This window comes from Parasteatoda tepidariorum, chromosome 6 (assembly GCF_982258835.1).
Source record: "Parasteatoda tepidariorum strain Cologne lab strain chromosome 6, Ptep-v5.0, whole genome shotgun sequence".
Lineage (NCBI taxonomy): Eukaryota > Metazoa > Arthropoda > Arachnida > Araneae > Theridiidae > Parasteatoda > Parasteatoda tepidariorum.
In genome coordinates, this window is record NC_141760.1 from 16,323,073 (window position 1) to 16,349,740 (window position 26,668).

Below are 26,668 nucleotides of genomic sequence, written 5' to 3' on the forward strand. Positions count from 1 at the left end.
ATTTGAATGGCCTAGGGCCCCGCGTACACTTAATCCGCCCCTGGTCTTGAGTATAGCAGAAATATAATCATCTCACAGATCTATGGTTTCTGACTCAATATTAATATAATATGGTGATGAGATTTGAGGTCCGTTCCTGAGTTGCAGAATGCCGAAAGAGTTAAGAAAGAACTTTTAATTGACTTAAAAGTCCAATATGAATATTTAATGTTAACAACTTCCCCGGAGGTCTGTATCTAGAATTTACAGAGGGGAGAATACAAACAAGATTAACATACTATTTGATGTCATACCAAAGTGATGTAATGTGTTGGTAGTAATTTTTAATGCTGAATCGAATGAAATCACAACCATGTTAAATAGTTAAGAATTCGCTTGAGTTTTACATAGAATCAAAGCCTACTACATATTTATGCTTCATGTGCTATTTATGAAAGTGAGGAATTCATTTCATTGTATTATTAAGGAAAGGATATGAACACTTCTGTTCAGTGAACAGTTTAAAAGTTAGGAAATCTTTAAGTTAGTACGTGCAAAAAAGTTCATAAGGGTATTTGTTATACGCACACCTTTTATAATTATTCCGAACTCAATTATTTCCAGCAATTGATTAAAAACAATAGTGAAATCCACACCTCACTGACCTGTATAGCAATGCAATCCATATGTAGGAGTCAGAATTTGCTTTTTAACTATATAAAATTTAACAAACTTCTTAATTACTGAATATATCGACTTGTGATTTCATTCGATTCTCCGAAAAAAATTACACCAGAAACATATCATTTGCTTATAAATAAAAGCGATTATATTTCCACCCTCCCTTTCAGTAAATTCATAATAGAAGTTAACACTTATTGGGGGAGAGGAAGGACTGTTAATTTCAGATATTCGTATACGTCTAAATCACATTTTATTTAAACAATTTACAGCTTTTCTATTACTATTTCAAAGTTCAATTATTCAGGAACGGGCATTAAAGTTTACAGCTGTATTATATGAAATTTGAATCAATAACAATAAATCTGTTGTTGTGATAATCAATTTAGGCAGACATAATAACTTAATAAAGCTTTAATTAGCAAAATTAGGCTAGCCGCTGAGGACTACGTACTTATAAACATAAATAGTAAAACAATTGAAAATCAAGCACAGTTACAGTTAAAACAAGATGTTAATAAATATCACCACATTCACCCCGAGCTATTTTAAGAGTTCAGGGAGTGACTTGAATCAGTCAGTAACAAAGTCTGAAAGATAAGCAGGTGGTCTTCGTATTCTGGATGTAGTAGGAGGCAAAGTCTCTTCCTGTTTTGGTCTCAAAAATGAGTCAGTGTTTTCCGAAGAACAGGTCTCATCAAGTGAGGATTCCAAAAGTTGATCATCAGTAGCCTCGTGGGAGCTGTCAGCAAGTGGGGTTTTTAGTAGAGGGGTTGCTAGCATATCTGCATCAAGGGCCTTTTTCAGGAAGTAACCCTCTAGGAGCCAGGTGACGGACATTAACAGTAGTTTCCCTGCCGTCAGGTAACCTGACATGAGCATATCCCGGATTAGCCTCCAACAGCTCCACTTCTTGAACCATGGGCTGATACTTATTACTACGATTGTGGTTTTTCATTAGAATTGGGCCAGGAATGGTGAGCCATGTAGGTAGAGAGCAGCCAGTGTGGGAGCGTCTCGGATGTGCAAACATTCTTTCATGAGGGGTCTCATTAGTGGCAGTACATAGTAATGATCTAATCGAGTGGAGAGCAGGTTGTAGCATGGCTTGCCATTGATTTGTTGGAAGCCCTTCAGATTTAAGAGCCAGCTCAATAGTTTTCCAAATTATGCCATTGTATCTCTCGACCTGGCCATTACCCGCTGGATGATAGGCTGTTGTTCGGCTGGTAGCAATTCCTTGAGCTGTCAGGTATGATTTTAGTTCGTGAGACATGAAAGAAGTGCCCCTGTCTGAGTGGATATATGCAGGCATTCCAAAAAGATAGAAGAGAGTCTGCAAACAGGAGATGACAGTTGAAGTTGAGATATCGGAGCACGGAAAAGCAAATGGGAATCTGGAGTATTCATCAACAATTGTCAAAAGAAATCGATGTTTAGAAGAGGATGGTAAGGGGCCTTTAAAATCTAAGTTGAGTCTTTCAAACGCTGAGGTTGCTTTGATGAGGACTCCAGAGTTTTTGATAAATTTTGGTTTCAGTTCTCTGCAGATGTGGCAATTGTTGACAGTAGCTCTCACATCAGTGATTGAGTAAGGTAAATTTTTAGAACGGAATCAGTGGAACATTCTGGTAACACCTGGGTGACAAAGAGAAAAGTGGAGGTCTTTAAGGTCAGAAACCTGAGGGACAATAGATGCGGACACTCTGGACAAAGCATCAGCAGTCGAATTCTTGCTTCCTGGGCGGTAGACAATATCAAATTTGAAGCAGGCAAGCTCAAGACGCCATCGCAGTATCTTCTCATTTTTTATTTTGCTATTGTGTTGTTGATTAAACATAAAAGAGCCTGAGCGTTGGTCGGTAAACACTTCAAAGTGTCTCCCTATAAGGTAATGCCGCCAATACTTCAGAGATTCCACTATGGCATATGCTTCTTTTTCAATAGATGAATGTCTTTGCTCTGATTGATTTAGGGTACGTGAAAAAAAGGCTATAGGGCGACCAGCTTGGCTCAATGTTGCCCCAATGGCAAAGTCAGAAGCATCAGTTTCTACACGAAATGGAATGTCATTTTCTATTGCAGCAAGAGATGCATTGGCTACATCATCTTTTACTGACTGGAAGGCTGTGGTAGCTTCCTGAGATAAAGGGAAAGAGTTGCAAGCCAAGAGGGGACGAATTTTTTTTGAGAAAGAAGGGATCCAACTTCCATGATGGGCGAACATTCCCAGAGCACGTTGCAATGAAGCAGTATCTTTAGGGACAGGTAGACTTAAGAGTGGCTTCAGACGTTCTGGATCAGGTTTAATATTTTTATTCTCAATTATGTAACCAAGTAGGGATATAGATTGAGAAGAGTAGTTACATTTTTCTTCATTTAGTGTAAGATTAAACTTGATTGCAGCAGATTTGAACCTTGCAAGATTTTCATCATGTTCCTGTTGGTTTGTACCACAAACAGTCACATCATCTAAGTAAGGGTAGGTATCTGTAAGACCTTCTTCTCGTACAATTTTATCAATTGTTCTTTGAAAGCATGCCACACCATTGGTAACTCCAAAAGGGACACGTTTAAACTGAAAAAGCTTTCCGTCTGCCTCAAAAGCAGTCATGTGTTTTTCAGAATCCAAAATCGGGAGCTGATGATATGCATTTCTTAAGTCTATTTTACTGAACACTTGGTAGGTAGCAACCTTAGATATGAGTTCCTCAATTTTAGGTAGAGGATAAGCATCTAACATTGTAAATTTGTTGATTGTTTGAGAGTAATCGATGACCATCCTAGATTTTTTGTTTTCACCTTTCACCACAAAAGCTTGTGCTCTCCAAGGAGAGTTGCTGGGCTCGATGACCTCTTCTTCAATGAGTTTTTGTATCTCTGAGGTAATAAACCCTTGATCTTCTAGAGGGAGACGTCTTGACTTAGTTTGCAATCAGGCGTCAGGTTAGAAAACAATGATACAGGTTGAATTTTAGCAACAGCTAATGAGCAAATTTGGAGGGGCGACTTGTTGCCGTCAAAATTGATGACTAAGGAGGAATGGAGTTTAAGAATGTCATGACCAATCAGAAAGTCAGCACATAAATTCTTCATAACCAGTACTTCAATCTGTTCATACTTGTGATCTAGAAGGTCAAGAGTTACAGTTGCACGCCCAACCACACTTGAGGTAACAGCAGAGTTGGCCATAGTGATAGTACCAGAGTATGACTTCAGTTGAAGATTGCATTTCTCAACATGTTTATAGTTTAAGAAACTGAGTGAACTCCCAGTGTCTATTAGAGCAACCAATTTTACACTATTTACTGTAACAAATGTGAGGGATTTTTGGAGACAACCAGGGGCTGGCGACACAGAAGCAATTAGATGAGCAGAGGCAGTAGTATTTATTTTATGCCGAGTTTTCGCTCTACACACACGTTGATAGTGACCTTTTTTTCCACACGAATGACAAACACTGTTTCTAGCCGGACAGTTACTTCGTATATGATTATCACTATTACCACAGAAAAAACATGATCCACGAGGAATTGCTGCAAGGGTTTCTTTTTCAAAAGCATCATCAGTACAGTCTAGTGCAGCAGAAGGCATAGGTTGTGAGTTAGTGAGATATGAAGCAGAATGAGCTTCAGCCAGTTCAAGAGCACGGGCTTGGTTGACTGCATTGTCTAAAGTGATTGTTGTATTTTCGAGCAGACGCTCTCTAATGCGGGTATTCCGCAACCCTCTAATGAAAGCATCACGCATATACTCATTTTTATAAGTTTCAGCCGAGACTTGTGTGAAGTTACAGTTTTTACTTAGTTGCTTTAAAACTTGAAGAAATTCGTTAACAGTTTCATTAGATAGTTGGTTTCTTGAGGCCAAGCAATGACGAGCGAAAATTTCATTCCTCTTTACTACGTAGAGTGCATCCAAAGCAGAGATAGCGGCCGAGTAGCTGGTGGCTTCACTTATTGACTGGAAAACATTTGCTGATACATAATTAATTAGGAGTGGGAGTTTATTATCTTCAGCAAGATTAGGCACCTTTGACAAAAAGTTTTCGAAAGTTTTCTTCCAATGTAGCCACTTATTTTCAGCGTTAGCACACGTGGGGTCGAAGTCGAAACGTTCCGGTTTCAGAAAATTTTCCATGACGATGAATACCAGTACTCACATTTATCAGAATATAATTTTGCTAATTAAATTGTTGTGATAATCAATTTAGGCAGACATAATAACTTAATAAAGCTTTAATTAGCAAAATTAGGCTAGCCGCTGAGGACTACGTACTTATAAACATAAATAGTAAAACAATTGAAAATCAAGCACAGTTACAGTTAAAACAAGATGTTAATAAATATCACCACATCTGTAGATTCATTTTGTTCCAATATATTGTGAAGACTTCTTTTCCAGAAAAGTTTATACTTTTCTAGGTTTGGGATAAGCAGTTACTGACCTTGAAAATTAAACAAAATATCTGTTTCTTGCTACATCAAGGTCAATTTTAAAATTGCTCAAGTGTACACCACACATATGCTGATTTATTAAGCATTATTCTTTAGTATGTATTCGGAGAAATATATGCCTTTGTGTCTCATTAGTGGCCGAAATAACCTTTGACGTTTGAAATTTAAGAAAATAGTCTTACTTCAAAGATTTTTGAATGACCCTTGATAGAAAGGTCCACTGAAAATATTTATGTCTTAATAGTTTTTGGGGTTAGTTGCAGTTTTTGGATGCAAAAGCCAGAAACGGCTATACTGCGCCAGATACTAGGTTCATGAGTTATTGTTTGATTTATTATTTTTTAAAGAAATGGATACAGTCCTGTAGTTTGAATAAACCGGGTGAAATTGTGATGCCTAGGGTCACCAAGAAAGAATAAAAGATCAGGAATGTTTGAATAATTTACAGTCTGTTAAAATATGTTTAACTATTGTCATTACGACATAGAGAAAAATTAGATGCAGGTTCGAATTTCAGTAAAAGTTTATGGGCAAAACGGGAATGACCGATGCGCTAACTAAAACCTGGTTTTGTGATCAGAAGGAAAGGCATTGCAGCGACCTGCGCCAGTGTAGCGATTAACGAACATTTTCTGGGAACCCGCTCTCCCATTTGGCGAGTTCCTCTATTAGTTATGACAACCCAAGCAGAAAATTTTTTTCTCTCCCTGCAGTACAGTGACTGTTTTTCCTCCATCGTTGTGCATATGTAGTATTTTCTTCTCCTGGCATTTTCGGCCAGGCTTTTTATGTAGCATTTATTTAATCTTCTTATTTTTTATTAAATGTTGTTAATTGTTATTTTATGGCTGGCATTTTAATTTTACAATATTTTATTTATTAGTTAATTATTTCTTTTCTTTTTAGCGAAAACGTAAATTATTTTACTTTAATTTATCTCAGTGCATGTGGCCTAACCACGCGCACTGAACTGGTGACCCGGCTTAACGAACTTAATCTATTTTAATCTCCTAAAATGTGCAAAGACCAGCCATGTAATTTTTTTCTTATAATTGCTCTTCAAAATCTATATATATATTTCTCTTACACGGCGATAAAAAAAGCCTCATTACAACTCCCCGAATGGCAACGCTAGAAAATAGACCAATAATTGCCGGTAAAAATGTCACATGCCAAATCTAGCTAAGATGGCTCAACATATAGCGCTTTTAAAAACGGAAACTGAAATAACCAGGGAGAGCATAAGCTAGGCAGAAGTCTTTGTCGATAGATCTCTATTCGCGATCGCAACGAACTATAGGGGACGTTGTTGTATGAGACGCTTACCTGCGATTTCTATATGAACCGTCATTCAGTTACTCTGGAGACGTCGTTAATGTAGCGTGTAGCATTGCAACGTTCCTTCTTTAATGTGGCTTATTAAATTTAAAAAAGAAAAATGCTTGATCTTCTTTCTTGTACAACCGAAAACAAAATGGTATCTCTTTTTATTAGAGAAGGAACATCCAAAACACATCGGAAAAATATTTGTACATTAACAGAAAAAAATATGTATATTCTTATAAGAGTATAAATATGTATACCTAATGCCCGAGAAATAGTATTACTAAATTTAATGATATAACATGAAAGGCCCATTTAAACTTTACATTCTATAGTTTTAAGAATCATATTAGTTCAAAAATTAAAATGAACAAAAAGTATACATAATTTTATGAAATTTAATTTTGTAAACAACGTTTTTTGACAACAATTTTTATCAAAAAATTTCAAGTTTCAATAAAAATCATTATTTAGAAACTAAGAAACGTAAAATAAAGAATGCTGACGAAACAAAAACAAAAAAAAAAAAAAACAATTCTTTTTTGTCGCCATTTTTAGTGCTACGAATATTCGTCTTTGGGATTTGCCAAAAACAAAACAAGATGCACTTTTATTTTTTCAGGAGGGAAATATTTTACCGAAAAAACGAAAATGTACCAATTCCCACAACATAAAACTTTATCTTGGTAAACGTACGTTTTGGAAATGTTATTTCATTTGGAATCTTATTTATCAGAGTTCATATGGCGATATGATTGTTTTGAATCTATGCTAAACTCTATATCGGCTCATTTTCCACCGAAATCCGATTAACTATTTTGATTTTAAATAAAGTGTTTTATTTTATGAATTGTCGCAAAAATTTTAAGTGTAGATTGGCGGCACTTAAAAACCGCCAAATCTGTAGCGGCGGTGGCGTTAATATGTAAGTACCGAATTTTTATTCCATACTTTTCTGAATCATATTATTTCAAACATTGGAATATACAAGAAGTATACATAAACACATAATGTTATACCATTTAATTTTTCAAAAGTATTTTGAGAACAATTTTTATCAAAAAATTATAAACTAAAAAACGGAAAATAAAGAATTCTTAGGATAAAAAAAACGATTTTAAGAATTCTTAACATTGAAATAAAAACTTTCATATTGTTTCTTTTTTTATTATTCTTATAGTTCTTAATCAGACGTAAAAAACCATTCTGTAGAGAACCATCATCAAATGAAAAAAAAATATTTACAAGCAAATTTTTTATTGTAAAAATCATTGCACTTACCTGATTTGTGATTCCCGGAGAATTCCAAAATGATAAGTTTCTTGTTTGAAAACTTTATTCTCAAATAATAGATACATAGTTTATACCTTCATTACTTTTAGATAACATACTACACAGCAAAATTTTATAATTGATATGAATTTGAATATGTAGCTATAAACAGAATAGCTGAATTCTAGTTGAACTTATTCTTTCAAAATTAAAAAAAACTTACCAAGAAAACGATTTAAATTAATTAAGAATCAGCACAAATGACACTATTTCAAGTAACTTGGATAATTTTTTATTGTTGTTTTCCGAATTATATGGATACAGAAATATATACTATTCTATAACGAAGAAGAATATGCTATAACTATTACAATTCTGTATGTTCTGAATTCATATTTATTCACTGGAATGACGAAAGCAATGTTGACTTCACTTTTCGTAATGAATTGAAGAAAGAAGAAATGCATTTTACCTTAATACACACATCTGTAACAGTATCCGAAATCGGAAGTCATCAGTTGCAAGTTTGTTGATAATAGAAATTAAAAATTACTGAGGAATTTTTCTTCAAATGTTTGGCGTGTTCTGTTCCTGAAAGATTTACTAATATTCTGGAGATTTTTTTCAAGTTCTTCGGCCTTTTCCTTAGGGAAATTTTGTTTCTTATTTGCTGCTAAAAAATGGCGTCTGATTCAGTCAATGACTTTGATGGAACTAAATGAAAACGTGATAAATTAATGTCCGATATTTACAGGCTCCCGCTAGACGGCGTACTCGAGCGTTGCGATCGCGAATTTTAGTTTTTTGTCGAAAGCGTTTTTTTTTTCACGAATTTATGTATTACGAATTTATTTGACAATTTTTGATTTATATCACGAATTTATTTGTTTTACTAGAATTTATTTGTTTATGCAGGTTTTTCCATTGCAATTTACTTATTTCAATTTTTAATAGATTTAATTATAACCGAAATTTTAACCTTTTTAAAGAGATATCAGTTTTAGAAATTTTATCTTAAGATTTTATACTATAGCACATTTCTAATAGATTTAACGAATTGGGTATAATATAGCCTACGTCACAGGTTGTGTTGTTCCTACTAAATTTAACCCATGAACGGCATTTTCTGCGAGCCTAACTTCAAGCCACAAATAAACAAACGAAGTGTTCGATCGTTTAAATAGCTGCTCGCCAGATTTTATTACATTATAAAGAAAAGTTATTGAAACTAAATACAACTAAATAAACAACAACAACTAAAACAAATAACAACAACTACTAATAACAATAACTAAATAAACAACAACTAAATTCCGTTCGTTTAGCATTGCGTCATATGTTGCTCCTACTAAATCGAAGTAGTTGTGTTTTTTTCATATTATACCCAATTACATGTCATTTATTTGAATTCAAATTTATTTTAAGGACTCAGTATTTACTAAAAAGATGATTTTTACTAAAAGATTTTTTTTTAGAAAAAAAAGTTGTTATATGGATTTGAATGATTGTTTTGAATTCTTAGAATTTTGTGCATTTGCAATGTACCTTAGTTAGTAGCGAGCGAAGCGAGCTTGATTTGCGAAGCAAACCATATAACATTGCGTAGCAATTTTCGGGGGTTGACGAGCGTTAGCGAGCAGGGGGAGCAGCCCACTAGTTTTTAATATTTCGCGAATTTATTTTGCTATTTTTTTTTCTCCAATGGGATTTCCACGTGGTTTCAACTCAGCAAAATCAAGGTATGTGATCAAACTTTTTTTAGAACTCTGTGATTGGTCATTTGTTTCTTTAAAATATTCTAAAAGTTATTTAGTTAAATTTTACTATTTTTAAATATTATTTTAAAGTTATTTTCCTCTTATTGCCGTATTACTCACATATTTTATTATTGTATTATTGATAGTGCATTTGTTAGTATTCCCTTATCGTATTTCTTTTAACAAATTTAATCAATATGCCCGAGACCGATAATCAGAACGATAATGCTGTGGCCATAGAATCTCAGGTATCCCACGTGTCAGTGAAACTTCCCCCGCTATGGAAAAACAGAATCAAAATATGGTTCATTCAAGTAGAAAGCAATTTTGAGCTCGCGAAAATAACTAAAGATGTTACAAAGTACAACCACTTAATTGCTGCAATCGACCCAGAAACCTTAGCCGCGGTATCGGATATTTTATTGGAACCTCCTGCCACTGACAAGTACGATACACTTAAAAAACGATTAATCGCAGAATTTTCAGATTCAACGAACGAACAAATACGTCGGCTTATTTCAGAGATGCATTTAGGAGAGGATAAACCTTCCCATCTGCTGCGTAAAATGAGGGAATTAGGCGGGAGATCCATTACTGATGATTTTCTAAAAACTCTGTGGCTCCAACGACTGCCCTCAGAAATACAAGCCATTTTGTCAATAAGTTCCGAATCTCTAGACAAGTTGGCGGAGATGGCAGACAAAATTTCAGAAGTGAGAGCCACGCCATCTAACAGTGGTGTGTTCGCGGTACAACAAACCCTCAAACAGGACAAATATCGCAATAACAATTCCTTTTCCTCATTAAACGAAATTCAGGAGCTTAAAAATGAGATTGCTGCTTTAAGCAAACAGGTTGAAAGAATGTCGAGGGGGGTAAACAAACCCCATTATCGCCGGAGCTCTTCCCGAAACCGTTTTCCCTCCCGCAGCCGATCTACCGAGCGTGAGGGCGAATACTGTTTTTATCACTCGCGATTCGGTAAAAAAGCACACAAATGTCGTGAACCCTGCTCCTTTCCAAAAACTACCGGTCAGGAAAACTTGTAATAGCGACTGTCGATCGAAATTTCTCGGCGACAGTCGCACGCTCCTGTCGTTTGCACGTGTATGACAAAAAAACTCATCTAAAATTTTTAATTGACTCGGGTTCCGACGTCTCTTCTATTCCCCCTCCCAAAAATCAAAAAAACTTAAAACCTGATCCTCTTCAATTGTTTGCGGCCAATGATACTAAAATTAATACATATGGAGCGAAATTGTTAACTGTAGATTTAGGTCTTAGGCGAAATTTTACTTGGAAATTTTTGATAGCCAACGTGCCCATCCCTATAATAGGAGCAGATTTCCTACAAAATTTTGATCTTTTAATAGACCTTAAGAGACAGAAGTTAATAGATAACATCACTAAATTTTCGCAACCGGGAATAGTTTCAAATTCTCAAAATTATTTTTCTGTTAAACTTATCTCCGGTGACTCATTTTATCATGAAATGCTTGCGGAATATCCCGAATTAACGAAATTAACAGCCGGAGTAAAGCCAATAAAACATAGTACAGTACATTTCATTGAAACAACCGGTCCGCCTGTTCACAGCAAACCACGACGACTAAACCCTAAAATGTATGAAGCAGTAAAAAAAGAACTTCAGTTCATGATGGATCAAGGCATTAGCCAACCATCAAAATCTCCTTGGTCTTCACCACTTCATGTGGTTTCAAAAAGTTCAGGCAGTATTCGTCCGGTTGGGGACTATCGCAGATTAAATGCTCAAACGGTACCTGACCGTTATCCGATTCCACATATACAAGATTTTTCTAATGCTCTTGACGGTAGCACGATCTTTACAAAACTTGATATAGTTCGTGCCTACTTTAATGTTCCAGTACACCCCGATCATATCCAAAAAACTGCTGTTTGTACACCTTTCGGACTTCTTGAATTTCCTCGTTTAAATTTTGGCCTCTGTGGAGCCGCACAGACTTTCCAGCGATTTATGAACGAAATTCTGGGTGATTTTTCATTTTGTTATGTCTATTTAGACGATATTTTAATTTTTAGCAAAAATAATGAACAGCATAAAAAACATGTAAGAGCAGTATTTGAACAGTTAAATAAATATGGTTTAACGATACAAACATCTAAATGCGTTTTTGGAGTACCTGAACTCTCATTTTTAGGTCATCTAATTTCAAAAGACGGTACGAAACCATTGCCCGAAAAAGTTGAACCCATAATTAACTATCCATGTCCTAAAACTGTTAGGGATTTAAGACGATTTTTAGGCCTTTTGAATTATTTTCGACGAGCAATCTTAACAATTATTTGAAAGGTTCCAAACGTAACGATAAAAGAGAAATCAACTGGAGCGATGAAGCATTAGGGGAATTTGAAAAATGTAAAGAATTGTTAGCAAACGCTACTCTCTTAGCTCATCCTAAAGCGGATGCCGATTTAATATTGCAAGTCGACGCCTCCGATTATGCTATAGGTGGAGTCTTGCTTCAGAATGTTTCAAATAAAATGCAACCACTTTCTTTCTTTTCACGAAAACTTTCACCTACCGAATGCAAATATAGTGCATACGATCGTGAATTACTCGGAGCATACAGCGTGATTAAACACTTCCGACATATGCTGGAGGGTAGAAATTTTTTAATCCTAACGGACCACAAGCCGCTAACGTATGCGTTTCAGCAACGCTCCGACAAAGGTTCTCCTAGGCAGTGTAGGCAATTGGATTTCATCTCGCAGTTCACTACCAACATCCTTCATATAAAAGGATCCGAAAATATCACTGCCGACGCCCTTTCTCGAATAAATGTTATCACATTGCCTTCTCCAATTGATTATGTCGAAATCGCTCTTTCGCAAGATAACGACCCCGAATTGAAACAATTAATTGAAAATTCTCAGGGTTTACAATTAAAAAAGATATCGTTACCTAATTGCTCGCATCCCCTTTATTGTGACGTTAGCAACAATCGAACGAGACCGTATATTCCCAAACAATTTCGAAAACAAGTTTTTGATTCGTTACATAATATATCACACCCAGGAATACGTGGAACTTCAAAATTAATTCGCGCAAGATTTGTCTGGCCTTCTATAGGAAAAGATTGCACAACATGGGCTAGACACTGCATACCGTGTCAAAAATCAAAAATAATTCGACACACAAAAGCCCCTTTAAGTGATTTCAAAGACCAATCACAGAGGTTTGATCACGTACATATTGATATCATAGCAGAGTTGGCCAAAAATGTAATCGATTACATTTTTTGATTACAGTAATCAATTACTTGTAATCATGATTACAATTTTCAAAAATTTTGATTACAGCTGTAATCATGATTACAATATTGATTACAGTAATCAATTACTTGTAATCGTGATTACAAAGTTTGATTACAGCTGTAATCATGATTACAGAGTCGATTACAGTAATCAATTACTTGTAATCATGATTACAATTTTCAAAAAATTTTGATTACAGCTGTAATCATGATTACAATTTTGATTACAGTAATCAATTACTTGTAATCATGATTCCAAGTAATTGCGATTACAAGTAATCACAACAAAAACGATTACAAGTAATTAAGATTACAAGTAATCAAAATATATGATTACATGTAATTTGATTACATGTAATTTGATTATATGTAATTTGATTACATGTAATTTGATTACATGTAATTTGATTACATGTAATTTGATTACATGTAATTATGATTACATGTAATCTAATTACACGATTACAAGACTATTGTATTCTTAGAAATGATTATATTTTACAGTAGATAGTAGAATGTAATTTATAATGATACATTTTGCACGTATTAACATGTACTGCATTTTGTACGTATTTGTATACGTACAAATGAATGTAACTGAAATGTATGTATATATGATTTTATCTAGTGCATATGTTCAGACATTTTAGTATCACACACATGTACATACACTTATATTGTAGGTATAAAATATATGTACGTATGTATATAGATAATAATTACGTATGTATGTGCAAACAATGTAGGCATGTACATTTATACACAATGAATATATGCATTTTATGCAAATATTTGTGTATGTAAAATGTATATCTATGCTCATGTACGCATGTATATACAAGTACTTGTGTTTGTACGAACATACATACATTGTCTGTACAATGTATGTCCAATGCATGTATGTGCAATTTATTTATGAACAGTACAATATATGTATGCATGTACAATATAGGTATATCTGTAGGATGTACAATATATGTATGTATACATGTAAATGATATGCATGTCCAGTGTATTTATGTACTTGTACATAATATGTTCATGCTCAATGTAAGTATCCAAATATGCATAATACATTTGTGAACTATTGTACGTACATTGGGCGTATTTATATTTCACATATATTCATTCATACATGCATTTGACATGCATAACGTACGTACATACACACATTTGAGATGCATATATTGTACAGATGTATATACATATAGCGTACAGATGTATATACATATAGCGTACAGATGTATATTCATATAATGTACATATGATGAAATGAACATATAAATTCATATAATGTACATATGTGTGTACATATACAGTACGTATGTGCATAAATATATTGGACATAATTCTTTCGTACAAATTTTACATGTGTACATGCATGCTATCCCTATCTATGCATATGGTGCAATGTATATATGTCCAATGAATGTATCCACACATGTACAATACACGTATGTTCCATGTATGCATATCCATATGTACTATATATGCACGTACAATACATGAATGCATGTACATACATTGTACATGCGTACATACATTACACGTATACATATGTACATTACATTTATGTCTAAATATGTGTACAATGCAATAAATAAAATGCATGTAAGTTAACTTTTAATGACTCAAGCAAGTTAAATGACAAAATCAAACGATATTTAAATTTAGTTTTCAGCTTTAATTGTTCTATATCATTTTGAAATTCTCTGAATAAAAAATTATTTTCAGGTATTTTCATGAAATGTTTGACAATACAGATTTTTTTTTTTTATAACATAATGCATGATTCATAGAAATTTTTTAAATGGTAAGAAAAACGGTAAATTTTATGTGTTGAATTCATATTTAGAAATTCCAAATAAAATTATCGTTTGCTTTCTAAAAAATATGAGGTCGAGTTTCATATACCTTAGAATAATTTTAAAACAAATTTTAATAACTTTACTCATATAAATTTTTTTAATGTATGCACAATGTATGTGTATATTGTAATTACATATATTTAAATGTACTCACGTATTTGTACATTACTTGTAATTATGTACATGTATACGTTGTATGCACATGCATACATTGTGCATATAACTATTTTTTTGTACATCCATGCATTACATGCGCATAAGTATTAACAAAGTATGTAGTTATACAAGTACATACATAAGTTGTACATAAGTACATACTTTGCGTGCACATATATCGATGTACATATAAATATGCATGTATACATGTACACATTTTATTTACGCAACTATGTGCATATATTGTACCTTTAAATAATATTTTTACATATTGTACGCAAATACGTACAATTTTATATACTAACGTACATTGTATATACGTGCTATTATCGTAAATTTATACAATATATGCACTTAAGTACATAAAAGCATGCAAACGCATAAACATTATTTTCATATACGTTCATACATACATTGTATATGTATACAAAGATACAAAACATTGCCTTTTTGTACAAACTAACATACATGCATACATGTATCATAAATGCATAATTATATGTACTAAGCATATGCGCATTGCATTAAGTATATTACAATATAATTATGAATATTGTACGTACAAACAACGTTTGTGCATACATTGCATGTATAGGAATCGCAAATTGTACGTTCATGCGTGCGTACATTCTATGTACATAAAAATATGTAAACACATGAATACTTACATAAAAAATTTGACTATAGTATACAATCGTAATAACTTGTAATCGTATAGTTTGATTACAAGTAATCACAATTACTTGTAATCGTTTTTGTTGTGATTACTTGTAATCGCAATTACTTGTAATCATGATTACAAGTAATTGATTACTGTAATCAAAATTGTAATCATGATTACAGCTGTAATCAAAATTTTTTGAAAGTTGTAATCACGATTACAAGTAATTGATTACTTGTAATCGTGATTACAAGTAATTGATTACTGTAATCAAAATTGTAATCATGATTACAGCTGTAATCAAAATTTTTTGAAAGTTGTAATCACGATTACAAGTAATTGATTACTTGTAATCGTGATTACAAGTAATTGATTACATGGCTGTAATTATCAATTACAGTTGTAATCGATTACTGTAATCAACGGCCAACTCTGTATCATAGGTCCACTCCCACCATCAAATGGTAATAATTATTGCTTAACTATGATAGACAGGTTTACGCGTTGGCCAGAAGCTGTGCCAATTTCTGTGGCATCAGCCAGATTAACTGTAACTGTGTGTTAACTGTTTAGTTTTAGTTTCAGTTTACATTTATGTTAAGTTTTAGTTTGTGTTTGTGTATCTCGTTAAGTTGTTATTAAATGTGTCTGCGAGATGCTAGATCCTGCTCATTTATTTAAGATATACTGAATAATACATAACAACACATGGTGGCAGCGGTAAAAAAGAAAACAAATTAACGCAGTAAGTTTGACTCTCCTTCGATATTCCAAAATTGCATCATGACATCAGCTGCATATCACATAACGCCGCCAGAATCATTTCCTTTTTCGATTCCTTCGGAATGGCCTAAATGGAAACAAAGATTTTTACGTTTCCGAACTGCTTCTGGACTAATAACAAAAACAGATTAGGAGCAAGTGGATGCTCTCATATACGTCATGGGTGATAAAGCCGAGGACATATTTCTTTCGCTCAGTATATCGGAAGAGGATAAAAAGAAATTTCAGGAGGTTTTGAATAGTTTCGACACTCACTTTGTTGTTAAACGAAACATTATATTCGAACGAGCTCAGTTCAATCGGCGAATTCAAAAAGAAGGTGAGTCTGTCAACGATTTTATTACTGCTTTATATGCTCTTGCTGACAAGTGTGAATATGGTAATTTACATGACGAATTGCTTCGTTACCGTATAGTTGTTGGTATTAAAGATCAAACTTTAAGCGAAAAATTACAACTTGATTCTGAACTTACCCTGCAAACTGCAATGGACAAAGTACGTCTTTCGGAATCAGTTAAGAAACAACAATCACTACTAGTTGAAAATTCTACAGTTAATACTATTAGTCAAAAGAAGAAATATAATAAAACAACTAATGCAGACAAAAGTAATTTTCCCGATTCGAAAAGTAAATATCAAGATTCGAAAACTAATTATCAGCGAAAAAATTGCAAATGGTGCGGTAAACAGCCACATGAAAAAAGAAACTGCCCAGCAAAGGACTCAAATTGCAGAAAATGCAAGAAAAGAGGACATTGGGATAATGTTTGTTTATCTACTATTAAAAGAGTCAATGAACTTTGTGATGCTGGTTTTGTAGGACTAGTGGGAAGTACACAAAACACAGATGAGTGGGTTGTTCCTGTTAAAATACTAGGAAAATGCATCCAATTTAAAATTGATAGTGGTGCAGACTATTCTGTTATTCCAAGCAGTATTGCCTCCACAGTACTCAAACATGCAGAACTAAAAAGTGCAGATAAAGTGATTTTTGGCCCCGATAAAACACCCTTGAAGTTAATGGGAAAACTGCTTGAAAATGTTGAATATAATGGAAAAAAGTGCTTAGAAGAAATTTATGTTATAGAAGGACTCCAAACATGTTTATTAGAAAAACCTGCCATAAAATTTTTTGGACTTGGTCCCAATATCCAATCTCAGTCTGTGCTCAACATTACAAGTTTTAATCCTTTTCATGAATTTCCTTCGTTATTTCAAGGACTTGGCTTACTGAAAGGAAGTTACCATGTTGAACTAAATAGTGATGTTAAACCATATGCCCTAACCTCTCCACGTCGAATTCCAATACCACTTCTGGAGAAAACTAAACTAGAAATACAGAGAATGCAAGAATTAAATGTTATTCAGAAGGTAGAAAAACCTACTGATTGGTGTTCTCCTGCAGTGGTAGTACGAAAAAAAGATGGAAGTGTGCGAATATGTGTTGACTTAACGACACTCAACAGAAGCATCAAAAGAGAATGGCACCCATTGCCAACAACAGAATACAATTTATCACTTTTGGCTGGGGCGAAAATCTTTTCGAAATTAGATGCAAACTCTGGGTTTTGGCAAATTCCTCTCGATGAAGAATCTTCATATCTCACAACATTCATCACACCCTTTGGCAGATTTCGTTTCTTACGTCTACCATTCGGAATATCATCTGCTCCAGAACATTTTCAACGTAGAATGTCACAAGCTTTAGAAGGTCTTCCTGGTATTATATGTCACATGGATGATATACTCGTCTGGGGTTCAAATCAAAAAGAGCATGATGAACGTCTGACATCTACTTTAATCCGTCTGAAAGAAACGGGAATCACTCTTAATAAACAAAAATGCTGTTTCTCTGTTAAATCTATAAAATATCTAGGTCATGTCATTGATGACTCAGGAATACACCCAGACCAGGACAAAGTAAAAGCCATACAAAATTTCAGAAGCCCAACAAACAAAACTGAACTGAAAAAGCTACTTGGAATGGCAAATTATTTAGCAAGATTTATTCCACGATTTTCAGATATTATGGCACCTTTGATTTCTATGTTATCCACAAAGAATAAATTTGTTTGGAACTCTCCTCAGGAAACCGCACTAAAAAAGTTAAAAGACATTTTGTTATCTGAACCTATACTTACCATCTATGACCCAAACAAACAATCAATTGTTACAGCCGATGCTTCTTCTTATGGATTAGGAGCCACACTGTGTCAGAAGCATGATTCTACAATCAAGGTGGTAGCTTATGCATCCAGAACTCTAACTCCTACTGAACAACGTTACGCTCAGATAGAAAAAGAAGCCCTTGCACTTACATGGGCATGCGAAAAATTTTCCAATTATCTTATGGGTACCAAGTTTCTTTTGGAGACAGATCATAAACCTCTTGTCCCAATACTTACTAGAAAATCTTTGGATGATTTAACACCTCGCCTACAACGTCTCAAAATGAGGCTCATGAGATATTCTTTTGATGTTTTCCACACTCCTGGGAAAAATCTTTGCGTAGCAGATGCACTATCTAGAGCACCACATCAACAAGAAACTCCAAATCTGGAATTGGAAGAGGAAGTTGAAGCTTTTATCAATCAAGTTTTAGAATCTGTTCCGATGTCTTCAGAGAGACTTTCCCAGATAAAACTAGAACAAGAGACTGACTCAACATGTAATATGTTGATCAATTACGCTTCTCAAGGTTGGCCGGAGAAAAACCAGATAGTACCATCCTGTTTACCCTTTTGGCCTCTAAGATATGAAATCTCCATACAGAATGGCTTGTTAATGAGAGGAAACCGAATAATCGTGCCAAATAGGCTACGACAAGAAATATTGGGCAAAATCCATGAAGGGCATATGGGAATTAATAAATGTCGAGCTTTAGCGAATTCAGCAGTATACTGGCCTGGCATCAGTAAACAAATAGAGGAATTAGTTCGGGACTGTCCTTCATGTATACAGGAAGCTAAAAACTGTTCTGAACCTTTGAAACCAACTAGTTTTCCTCAGAGACCATGGGAAATTGTAGCTATGGACTTATTTAAACTCCATGCAGAATGGTATTTATTAGTTACAGATTTTTACTCACGTTATCCAGAAGTGGCAAAACTGGATAGTTTAACATCAAAAGAAGTAATTTTACACTGCAAATCAATTTTTGCCAGACATGGAATTCCAAATGTTGTAAGATCAGATAATGGACCACAGTTTGAAGTTACTAGAACAGCTGAGTTTCAAAACTTTGCAAAAGTATATGGTTTTAAGCACATTACTTCAAGTCCAAGATATCCTCAAAGCAACGATTTTGTTGAAGCAGCAGTGAAGATAATTAAATTAAGATTCAAAAAGTCTAAAGATCCTTACTTGGCTTTATTGAGTTATCGGACAACACCTTTAAAGAACGGCTACAGTCCTGCTGAATTGTTGATGGGGCGTCGACTACAGTCAACCTTACCTTTAGCAATTTCACTACTTCAACCAAAGCTAATAGAGAAGGAGATACTGGAAGAAAAAGAAGAGAAAAGAATAGAAAGACAGAAAAAGGATTATGATCGGAGGCACAATGCTCATGAATTGAAACCAATACATCCAGGTGACAAGGTATGGATAACTGATAGGAAGGCTGTTGGAACTGTACAGAGAAAAGCTGAATCACCAAGGTCATACTTTGTTAAAGAAGGCAAACAAGTGCTTCGACGGAATAGGAAACATTTGATTCCAGGATCTAAACTACAGATTCCACCGCTAAACGATGATTTAGAGGAAGCTCTTTCAGAAAGAGATAACAGAAGGAGCTTACCAGAAATAACGGATCCAGATCCTACAGTGTTAACCCAGAAGAAGGATGTATCTCCAAAAACTGTTGTAACTCGCTCTGGAAGAATTGTGAAAGCTCCCAATAGACTAAATCTTTAAAGGGGGGAGATGTGGCATCAGCCAGATTAACTGTAACTGTGTGTTAACTGTTTAGTTTTAGTTTCAGTTTACATTTATGTTAAGTTTCAGTTTGTGTTTGTGTATCTCGTTAAGTTGTTATTAAATGTGTTTGCGAGATGCTAGATCCTGCTCATTTATTTAAGATATACTGAATAATACATAACAACACAATTTCAGATATCACTGCACAGACGGTCGCTCAACACTTTTATAGTCACTGGATTTCTAGATTTGGTTGTCCAGCTCGTGTCACGACAGACCAGGGACGCCAATTTGAAAGTGCATTGTTTAAAGCGCTCTCACAGCTACTTGGTATCCAACGTATCAGGACCTCACCTTATCATCCTCAGGCAAATGGCCTGATCGAGGAGTTCCATCGACCACTGAAGGCTGCGCTGAAAGCTTATGGTACTGACCAATGGTCCACAGCCTTGCCTACAATCCTGCTAGGGTTCAGAGCCGTGTTCAAGGAGGATATAAAAACAACAACTGCAGAACTAGTGTATGGGAAATCACTCAGATTACCTGGAGAACTTTTTACTCCGTCACCTGTTGAAGTTTTCCCCAAACAATTAATCCAAGACCTGAAAACCCATTTCGAGAGAATGAGACCAGTGCCCACTTCTAGACACGCTGGTAGATCTGTTTTTGTCCATCCGCATCTGAAAGACTGTACCCATGTTTTCGTGCGCCACGATGGTGTGCGAAAGCCGTTGCAGGCTCCTTATAACGGTCCCTTTGAAGTTCTGCTTAAGAAGGACAAAACTTTTGATGTGAGAATCAAAGGGATCCAACAGACCATTTCCATTGACCGCTTGAAGCCGGTCTACATGAGTACCGACAATACTGGCTTTTCTCTAGACGAGCCAACGGTGAATAAAGAGACTGTTCCAGTACCACCAATGAGTACAAACAAGACGAGTACAGGTAAGTCTGTACGACTAAAGGTGGTTAAACAGACTGTCACAGCACCACCATCAAACACAACACGTACAGGAAGATCTGTAAGGCCACCTCATCGATATAAGCAATAGCAATGTTACTGCGGAGGGAGTGTGCAGCGACCTGCGCCAGTGTAGCGATTAACGAACATTTTCTGGGAACCCGCTCTACCATTTGGCGAGTTCCTCTATTAGTTATGACAACCCAAGCAGAACATTTTTTTCTCTCCCTGCAGTACAGTGACTGTTTTTCCTCCATCGTTGTGCATGTGTAGTATTTTCTTCTCCTGGCATTTTCGGCCAGGCTTTTTATGTAGCATTTATTTAATCTTCTTATTTTTTATTAAATGTTGTTAATTGTTATTTTATGGCTGGCATTTTAATTTTACAATGTTTTATTTATTAGTTAATTATTTCTTTTCTTTTTAGCGAAAACGTAAATTATTTTACTTTAATTTATCTCAGTGCATGTGGCCTAACCACGCGCACTGAAACATCAATATTAGGGTAAATTTCAAGTAGTTTATTATTGATTTGTGCATTCCAGTGTTCTTTTCAGGCAAGTTGTATTGAAGATTTGCAAATTCGTTTGAAATCCAAAGAAGTTAGGAGAATATTGCTTTTGAGTTGTTTTTGCCAAAATATCGGCATGGTTGTTCCCGGGAATGTGAAAGTTACCAACATAGTTTTAGTGAAAGTAGTATAAAATAAATAATGATCACTGCCATTAATTCTGTCATTTGACAAAACGTATTACAGTATAATAATTATAATAGTGTTACCGTAAAAGTATTATATATATCGCAAAATTCCAGAGGGTCTCCAGCTTTGATAAAGGGAAAAAGAAAAACATGAGTAAAAATTTTCATTAAAATAAAAAAAACACGTGTTTAATATAAAGAACATCATAAATACCTCAACTAAATCAAAGATGTCGAGTATCCAACTCTGCGAAAGTTTTAGGGGCAAAAATGGCTTTTAAGGCTTTACAACTTTGTAACCAACAAAAGAAAGGTGGTATATGCAGTCACCATTGCACACTAACTTTTCAGACCCGGCGGTTCTCATCGATCTGTAGCAATTTCAAGGCACCATCTTGGACAAAGTAAAACAAAAAAATCAGAACAAAACTGAATTTATTTTCATCAGTTACAGAGAGTGTCCGAAAATTTAAAAAAAAAAATTCTAATTAGTTTTGCAAGTTTATTTATCTTTCTCTATACTTGCTTGTCTTTCTATCTCTTTGCTTTTCAAAGCCTTTTTTTCCGATTAATCCTTAATAGATGAAAAGAAATCCTTGATAGAGAGGGAGATTTTATAGAAAAAATAACAAAGCGTTGAAATTATTCACACATTATCTATACACAGTTGTGTCCCAAAATTAAGGGTAGTATATACTTTAGGGGGTGATAGAAGGCAACTAGGTAAGCACAAATCATCATACAATCACCATGAACATGGTCGGGAACCAAGTTGCAAAGCACCAGAGCATTAAACATGTTGTGTCACAAAATGATATGAAACGAGACAGACAGAGATGGAATGAAAACAAACCGATAAAATGAAGGAAAACGTTTTATTGAAGAAAAAAAAAAGGGAAATTAAACAATATTAAATCATCCATTACAGGAACTGCTCATATTTACGGCCACCAACATTAATGCACACTTCGCACCGACGAATGAGTTTATTGATTAAAAACACCAGTCATCTCTCTTATGGTGTCAGCAGCTACAGATATACGACAACCTTGGTCTACAGCAGCATCTATGGGACCATTTTATTTCATTACGCTTATTGTATAAACGCCGTTGAACAGCCGACCCATATTTTGGGTTTACGACTACTAATGTTCAACGCCACAGCCTTGCTATTTTGATTCCAATTCAGAAGACAAGGGAACTCCCGGATCAAATATAAGGGGGGAAATTTGTCCTTGTGTAGGACTTAGCCCATTGATACCAAAGCCGTAAATGAGACTGGATAAATGAATTTTATAATTACCTTTTTTTTTAATTTCCTTATACTTACTGTACATTTTTCTACACACAGTATTGCAATTTGAAAACTCTCTTAACTATTATAATTTCTATGCAATAAAACAAAATTGAACACTAAAAACTGAGGAGGTCCGTACAATTTATTTTTTAATAGAGAGAGATATTTTCGATAACCAATATTATCAAATGCTTTATTAAATAAGAGCATTTTGTGTTAAATAATTAACAATAAAAAAATAATGATAGTTTGCTCTTGATGAGTTGAAAATGGAGTTGAGCAAATAAAGGCCCCGCTACAATATCTTAAAACATCGCTAAACTTCAATTCGGTTCTTACGGGTTGGATTGAAAGGAGAATTTTATTCGGCTTCCTTACCCTTAAATACTCTACTCTACAATTTTATAAATTTCTCAAGAATATTAAGATTTTATGGATGGTATTTTCAGTACAAATGTAAACAATAACGAGCTGTTTGCCTGCTCTAGTTCCGGTTAGAAAGTTTGCAGCTGCTTACTACATGTTATTCTGCGAGGCGATATTTTCAAACGGATAATTTTGTTTTCAATAAAAGAAATAAATTAGATAATTTCTGAGCTCATATCTGCCGTATTTCGTAAGATATTAATGTTATTATGTAATTCTGGTGAGTTTGAAGTGAAAATTTGTTTTAGTTATTTAGAGATATATTGTTAAAAAAGGTGACATGGATTTTGAATAAATCGCTTTTTTGGCAGCCTTGATATATGGCCTCTTTCCATAAGTTAATTACTGTTTGTTCTTGTTGCAAGCTGTGCACCATCTTACGTTAGTGTTAACATATTGTTCGAGGAGCAAGATTAAGTTTATACATTATAATTCAGGTTTAAATTTGAAAGTTGGCATATATTATTGACAAGGTGTTTTATAACGATTTTTTTTCTTCATATGTTAGGTTTGCATATTTATTATTGATCAAACCACATGTTACTACTACTTAACACTACTATTATACGACACAACAAGAGCCACTTCGAGTTTTAGAATTCATTGTAAACTAAGTAATAAGTAATCAAGTACCTCGTTTGCAAGAATCTTAAAACACAATGATCACGTAGTGAGCCAAATGGCTTTCAAATACACCGGAAACAGTAACCCGGAAGTATAAGCGGTATACAGCTTGCAGCGCTCCCTAGTGTCGAAAACACCATCCATAATTTTAGTTATGCTTAGGTCATGCATTTTCTCATACTTATTAATAAATATTACAGCTTTCAGGGAATTGAGGGGTCGGCAATAAATTACGAACAAAAAAAAATCTTTTTGAAAACATTATACTAAAAAATACAACCATAAGCTTGTAGGTTGTTTCGATTACTTTGGTAGTAATTAGCAACTATTGACGATCGAAATGGGATACGGGTAGTTTAGAGCAGAACTCTTTATCAATTGCAACACTTCGCATGCTTTTCCTATTAGCGTGTGGAGAGTCATAGATGGAAGTACGTTACTTTCTGTCCTGATTTTCAAATAGATTAAAACTTAATTAAACATAGTTCTAAAAGAAAGCGTCATGGAAATTTCATAAAATATTTTTAACAATTAAACGCGAAAAACATTAAGAAAGGTTAAAATAGCGAAGTACATTTCTATGGATGGTGTTTTCAATATAAATGTAAACAATAACAATCCCGAGATCTATACCTGCTCTAGTTCCGTTTAGAAACTTTGCAACTGCTAACTACAGCACAGCTTATTCTGCGAGGCGATATTTTCAAACGGATAATTTTGTTTTCTATAAAAAAAATTAATAAGACAATTTCTGTGCTCAAATTTGCCGTATTTCATAAGATATTAATATTATTATGTAATTCTGGTGAGTTTGAAGTGAAAATTCGTTTTAGTTACTTATAGATATATATATTGGTAAAAAAGGCGGCATGGTTGCTAGATTTTGAATAACTCGCTTTTTTGGCAGTCCAGATTTGGCATCTTTCTATTTGTTTATTACTGTTTTTGTTGCAAGCTGTGCACCATAACTTACGTTAGTGTTAGCACCTTTAGAATTGTAAACACAAGTATTGTTAGCATTTTAAACACAAGTAATCAAATACCAATTTTGCAAGAATCTCAGAACACAATGATCACGCTCTGAGCCAAATGGCTTTAAAATAGACCGGAAGGAATGCTGGAAATGTACTGTATCTCAGTTAGCAAACAGTTAACGGCGCGAAACGCCCCTAACTGATTCATCGAAATTAAAAGTCCTAAGTTGCATAGGCATAAATTTCATAAAGAAAAATATGTAAAAAGTTCATCACAGCTTAAAGCTGTGAAGGTCATATGAGAGGATGACCTGTATGCAGTGGAACACTAGTTCTGTGGCTCGGGGAAGAGGGAGCGGAGCAACTTCACTAGCTCTTCATCTTTAAGTAGCTCCTTCATTTCTTGGAAGAGTCTTAGAAATCTGGAAGCAGAGTCTGTGGCATTCTTGGGTTTCCTTTCCTTAGGGAGCTTCCTGGGTCTTGCACCGCAGTCCGTAAAACAGGCTGGGTGATCACCATTACAGTCGACGCAGGTCGCCGGCTCTGTGGATGGTTTTGTGCATTCGTACGTGTAGTGATCTTTAGCGCATTTCATGCAGGCGGGAACTGTGGCTGTACAATTGCGCTGAGTGTGCCCAAATTTCTGGCATTTGTAGCAAACGCTCGATCTAAAGTGGTCTCTCTAGGATAGATCTAATGTTGTAGATATTTCGGCTATTGGCTGTATCCCATTGGATGATGAGAAAAAGTGGGAGGGGCCTAAGCTCCTCCCCTCTTCTTCGCCGTAGCTGCACTATCTTTTCCGGGACAAATCCGAATTCTTTAAGATATTTCTCCAATTCGAGAATATCTGTATCAATTTAAAGTCCTCTGATAAGGGTTTTCAATTTTTTGTTAGGAGTCGAGTCCATAGTTATGGTGTTAGAAGTGGTGGTCTCAACCGAATCGGCATCCTTCACACACTCTGCCGATACTGGGTCCGCTTGGGTGGCGGGAGCTGCAACTGGGTTTGGGCTGGTGGTCTTGCCGTCTGATTTTATGTCTGCTAATGTTGCCTGGATAACACTAGCCTTGAACTTTTTCTTCCTTTTCTTTGTCTTTTTCTCAGGGAGATTAGAAATATCTGAAGTATCCATCTGGGAGGTGGTCTGTGATTGTATCTCAGGCTCATTACTTGGAGTAGATAAGTCAATATCAGAAATTTGAGTTTCCATGAGTTCCGCTGAAGTCTCGGATATTTCGGTCTGTCTGGGGGTTTCTGTCTTAAGGTCTGGTTTCTTAGGACAAGCGCCTTATCTGGGCGTCGGCGTGACGTCACGCTGACGCCAACAAAATACTGGTTTGTTAGCTCAAGACCTGGTTTCTTAGAACTAGCGCCTTATCTGGGCGTCAGCGGAAAGTTGACGTAGATCTGACGCCAAAAAAATACTTTTTTGTTAGCTCAGCGTGAGCAGTCGGTCTAACACAGACATTATCTCTCATTGCGCATGCGTTAATAACGTAAACAAATATTTATTTTGAATTTGCATTGATTTT

At 34.9% G+C, this 26,668-nt stretch overlaps 3 protein-coding genes across 3 annotated transcripts; 1 reads left to right on the forward strand and 2 right to left on the reverse strand.

Annotated features, from left to right (window-relative positions):
- Positions 1-1,034: 1,034 nt before the first annotated feature.
- On the reverse strand, positions 1,035-2,511 carry LOC147807628 (uncharacterized). Its single transcript, XM_087165460.1, has one exon. The coding sequence runs from the start codon at positions 1,973-1,975 to the stop codon at positions 1,451-1,453; it is 525 nt and encodes a 174-aa protein (XP_087021586.1). The 5' UTR covers positions 1,976-2,511; the 3' UTR covers positions 1,035-1,450.
- A 1,053-nt stretch (positions 2,512-3,564) lies between these two features.
- Positions 3,565-4,800, reverse strand: LOC147807629 (uncharacterized). The gene has a single exon (XM_087166726.1). The coding sequence runs from the start codon at positions 4,798-4,800 to the stop codon at positions 3,565-3,567; it is 1,236 nt and encodes a 411-aa protein (XP_087022852.1).
- A 4,866-nt stretch (positions 4,801-9,666) lies between these two features.
- Positions 9,667-10,518, forward strand: LOC147807630 (uncharacterized). The gene has a single exon (XM_087166727.1). The coding sequence runs from the start codon at positions 9,667-9,669 to the stop codon at positions 10,516-10,518; it is 852 nt and encodes a 283-aa protein (XP_087022853.1).
- Positions 10,519-26,668: the final 16,150 nt, after the last annotated feature.

Coding starts and splice junctions, on each gene's coding strand:
- LOC147807629 (XM_087166726.1), bottom strand. CDS start 4,800: ATGGAAAATTTTCTGAAACCGGAACGTTTCGACTTCGACCCCACGTGT.
- LOC147807630 (XM_087166727.1), top strand. CDS start 9,667: ATGCCCGAGACCGATAATCAGAACGATAATGCTGTGGCCATAGAATCT.
- LOC147807628 (XM_087165460.1), bottom strand. CDS start 1,975: ATGCCTGCATATATCCACTCAGACAGGGGCACTTCTTTCATGTCTCAC.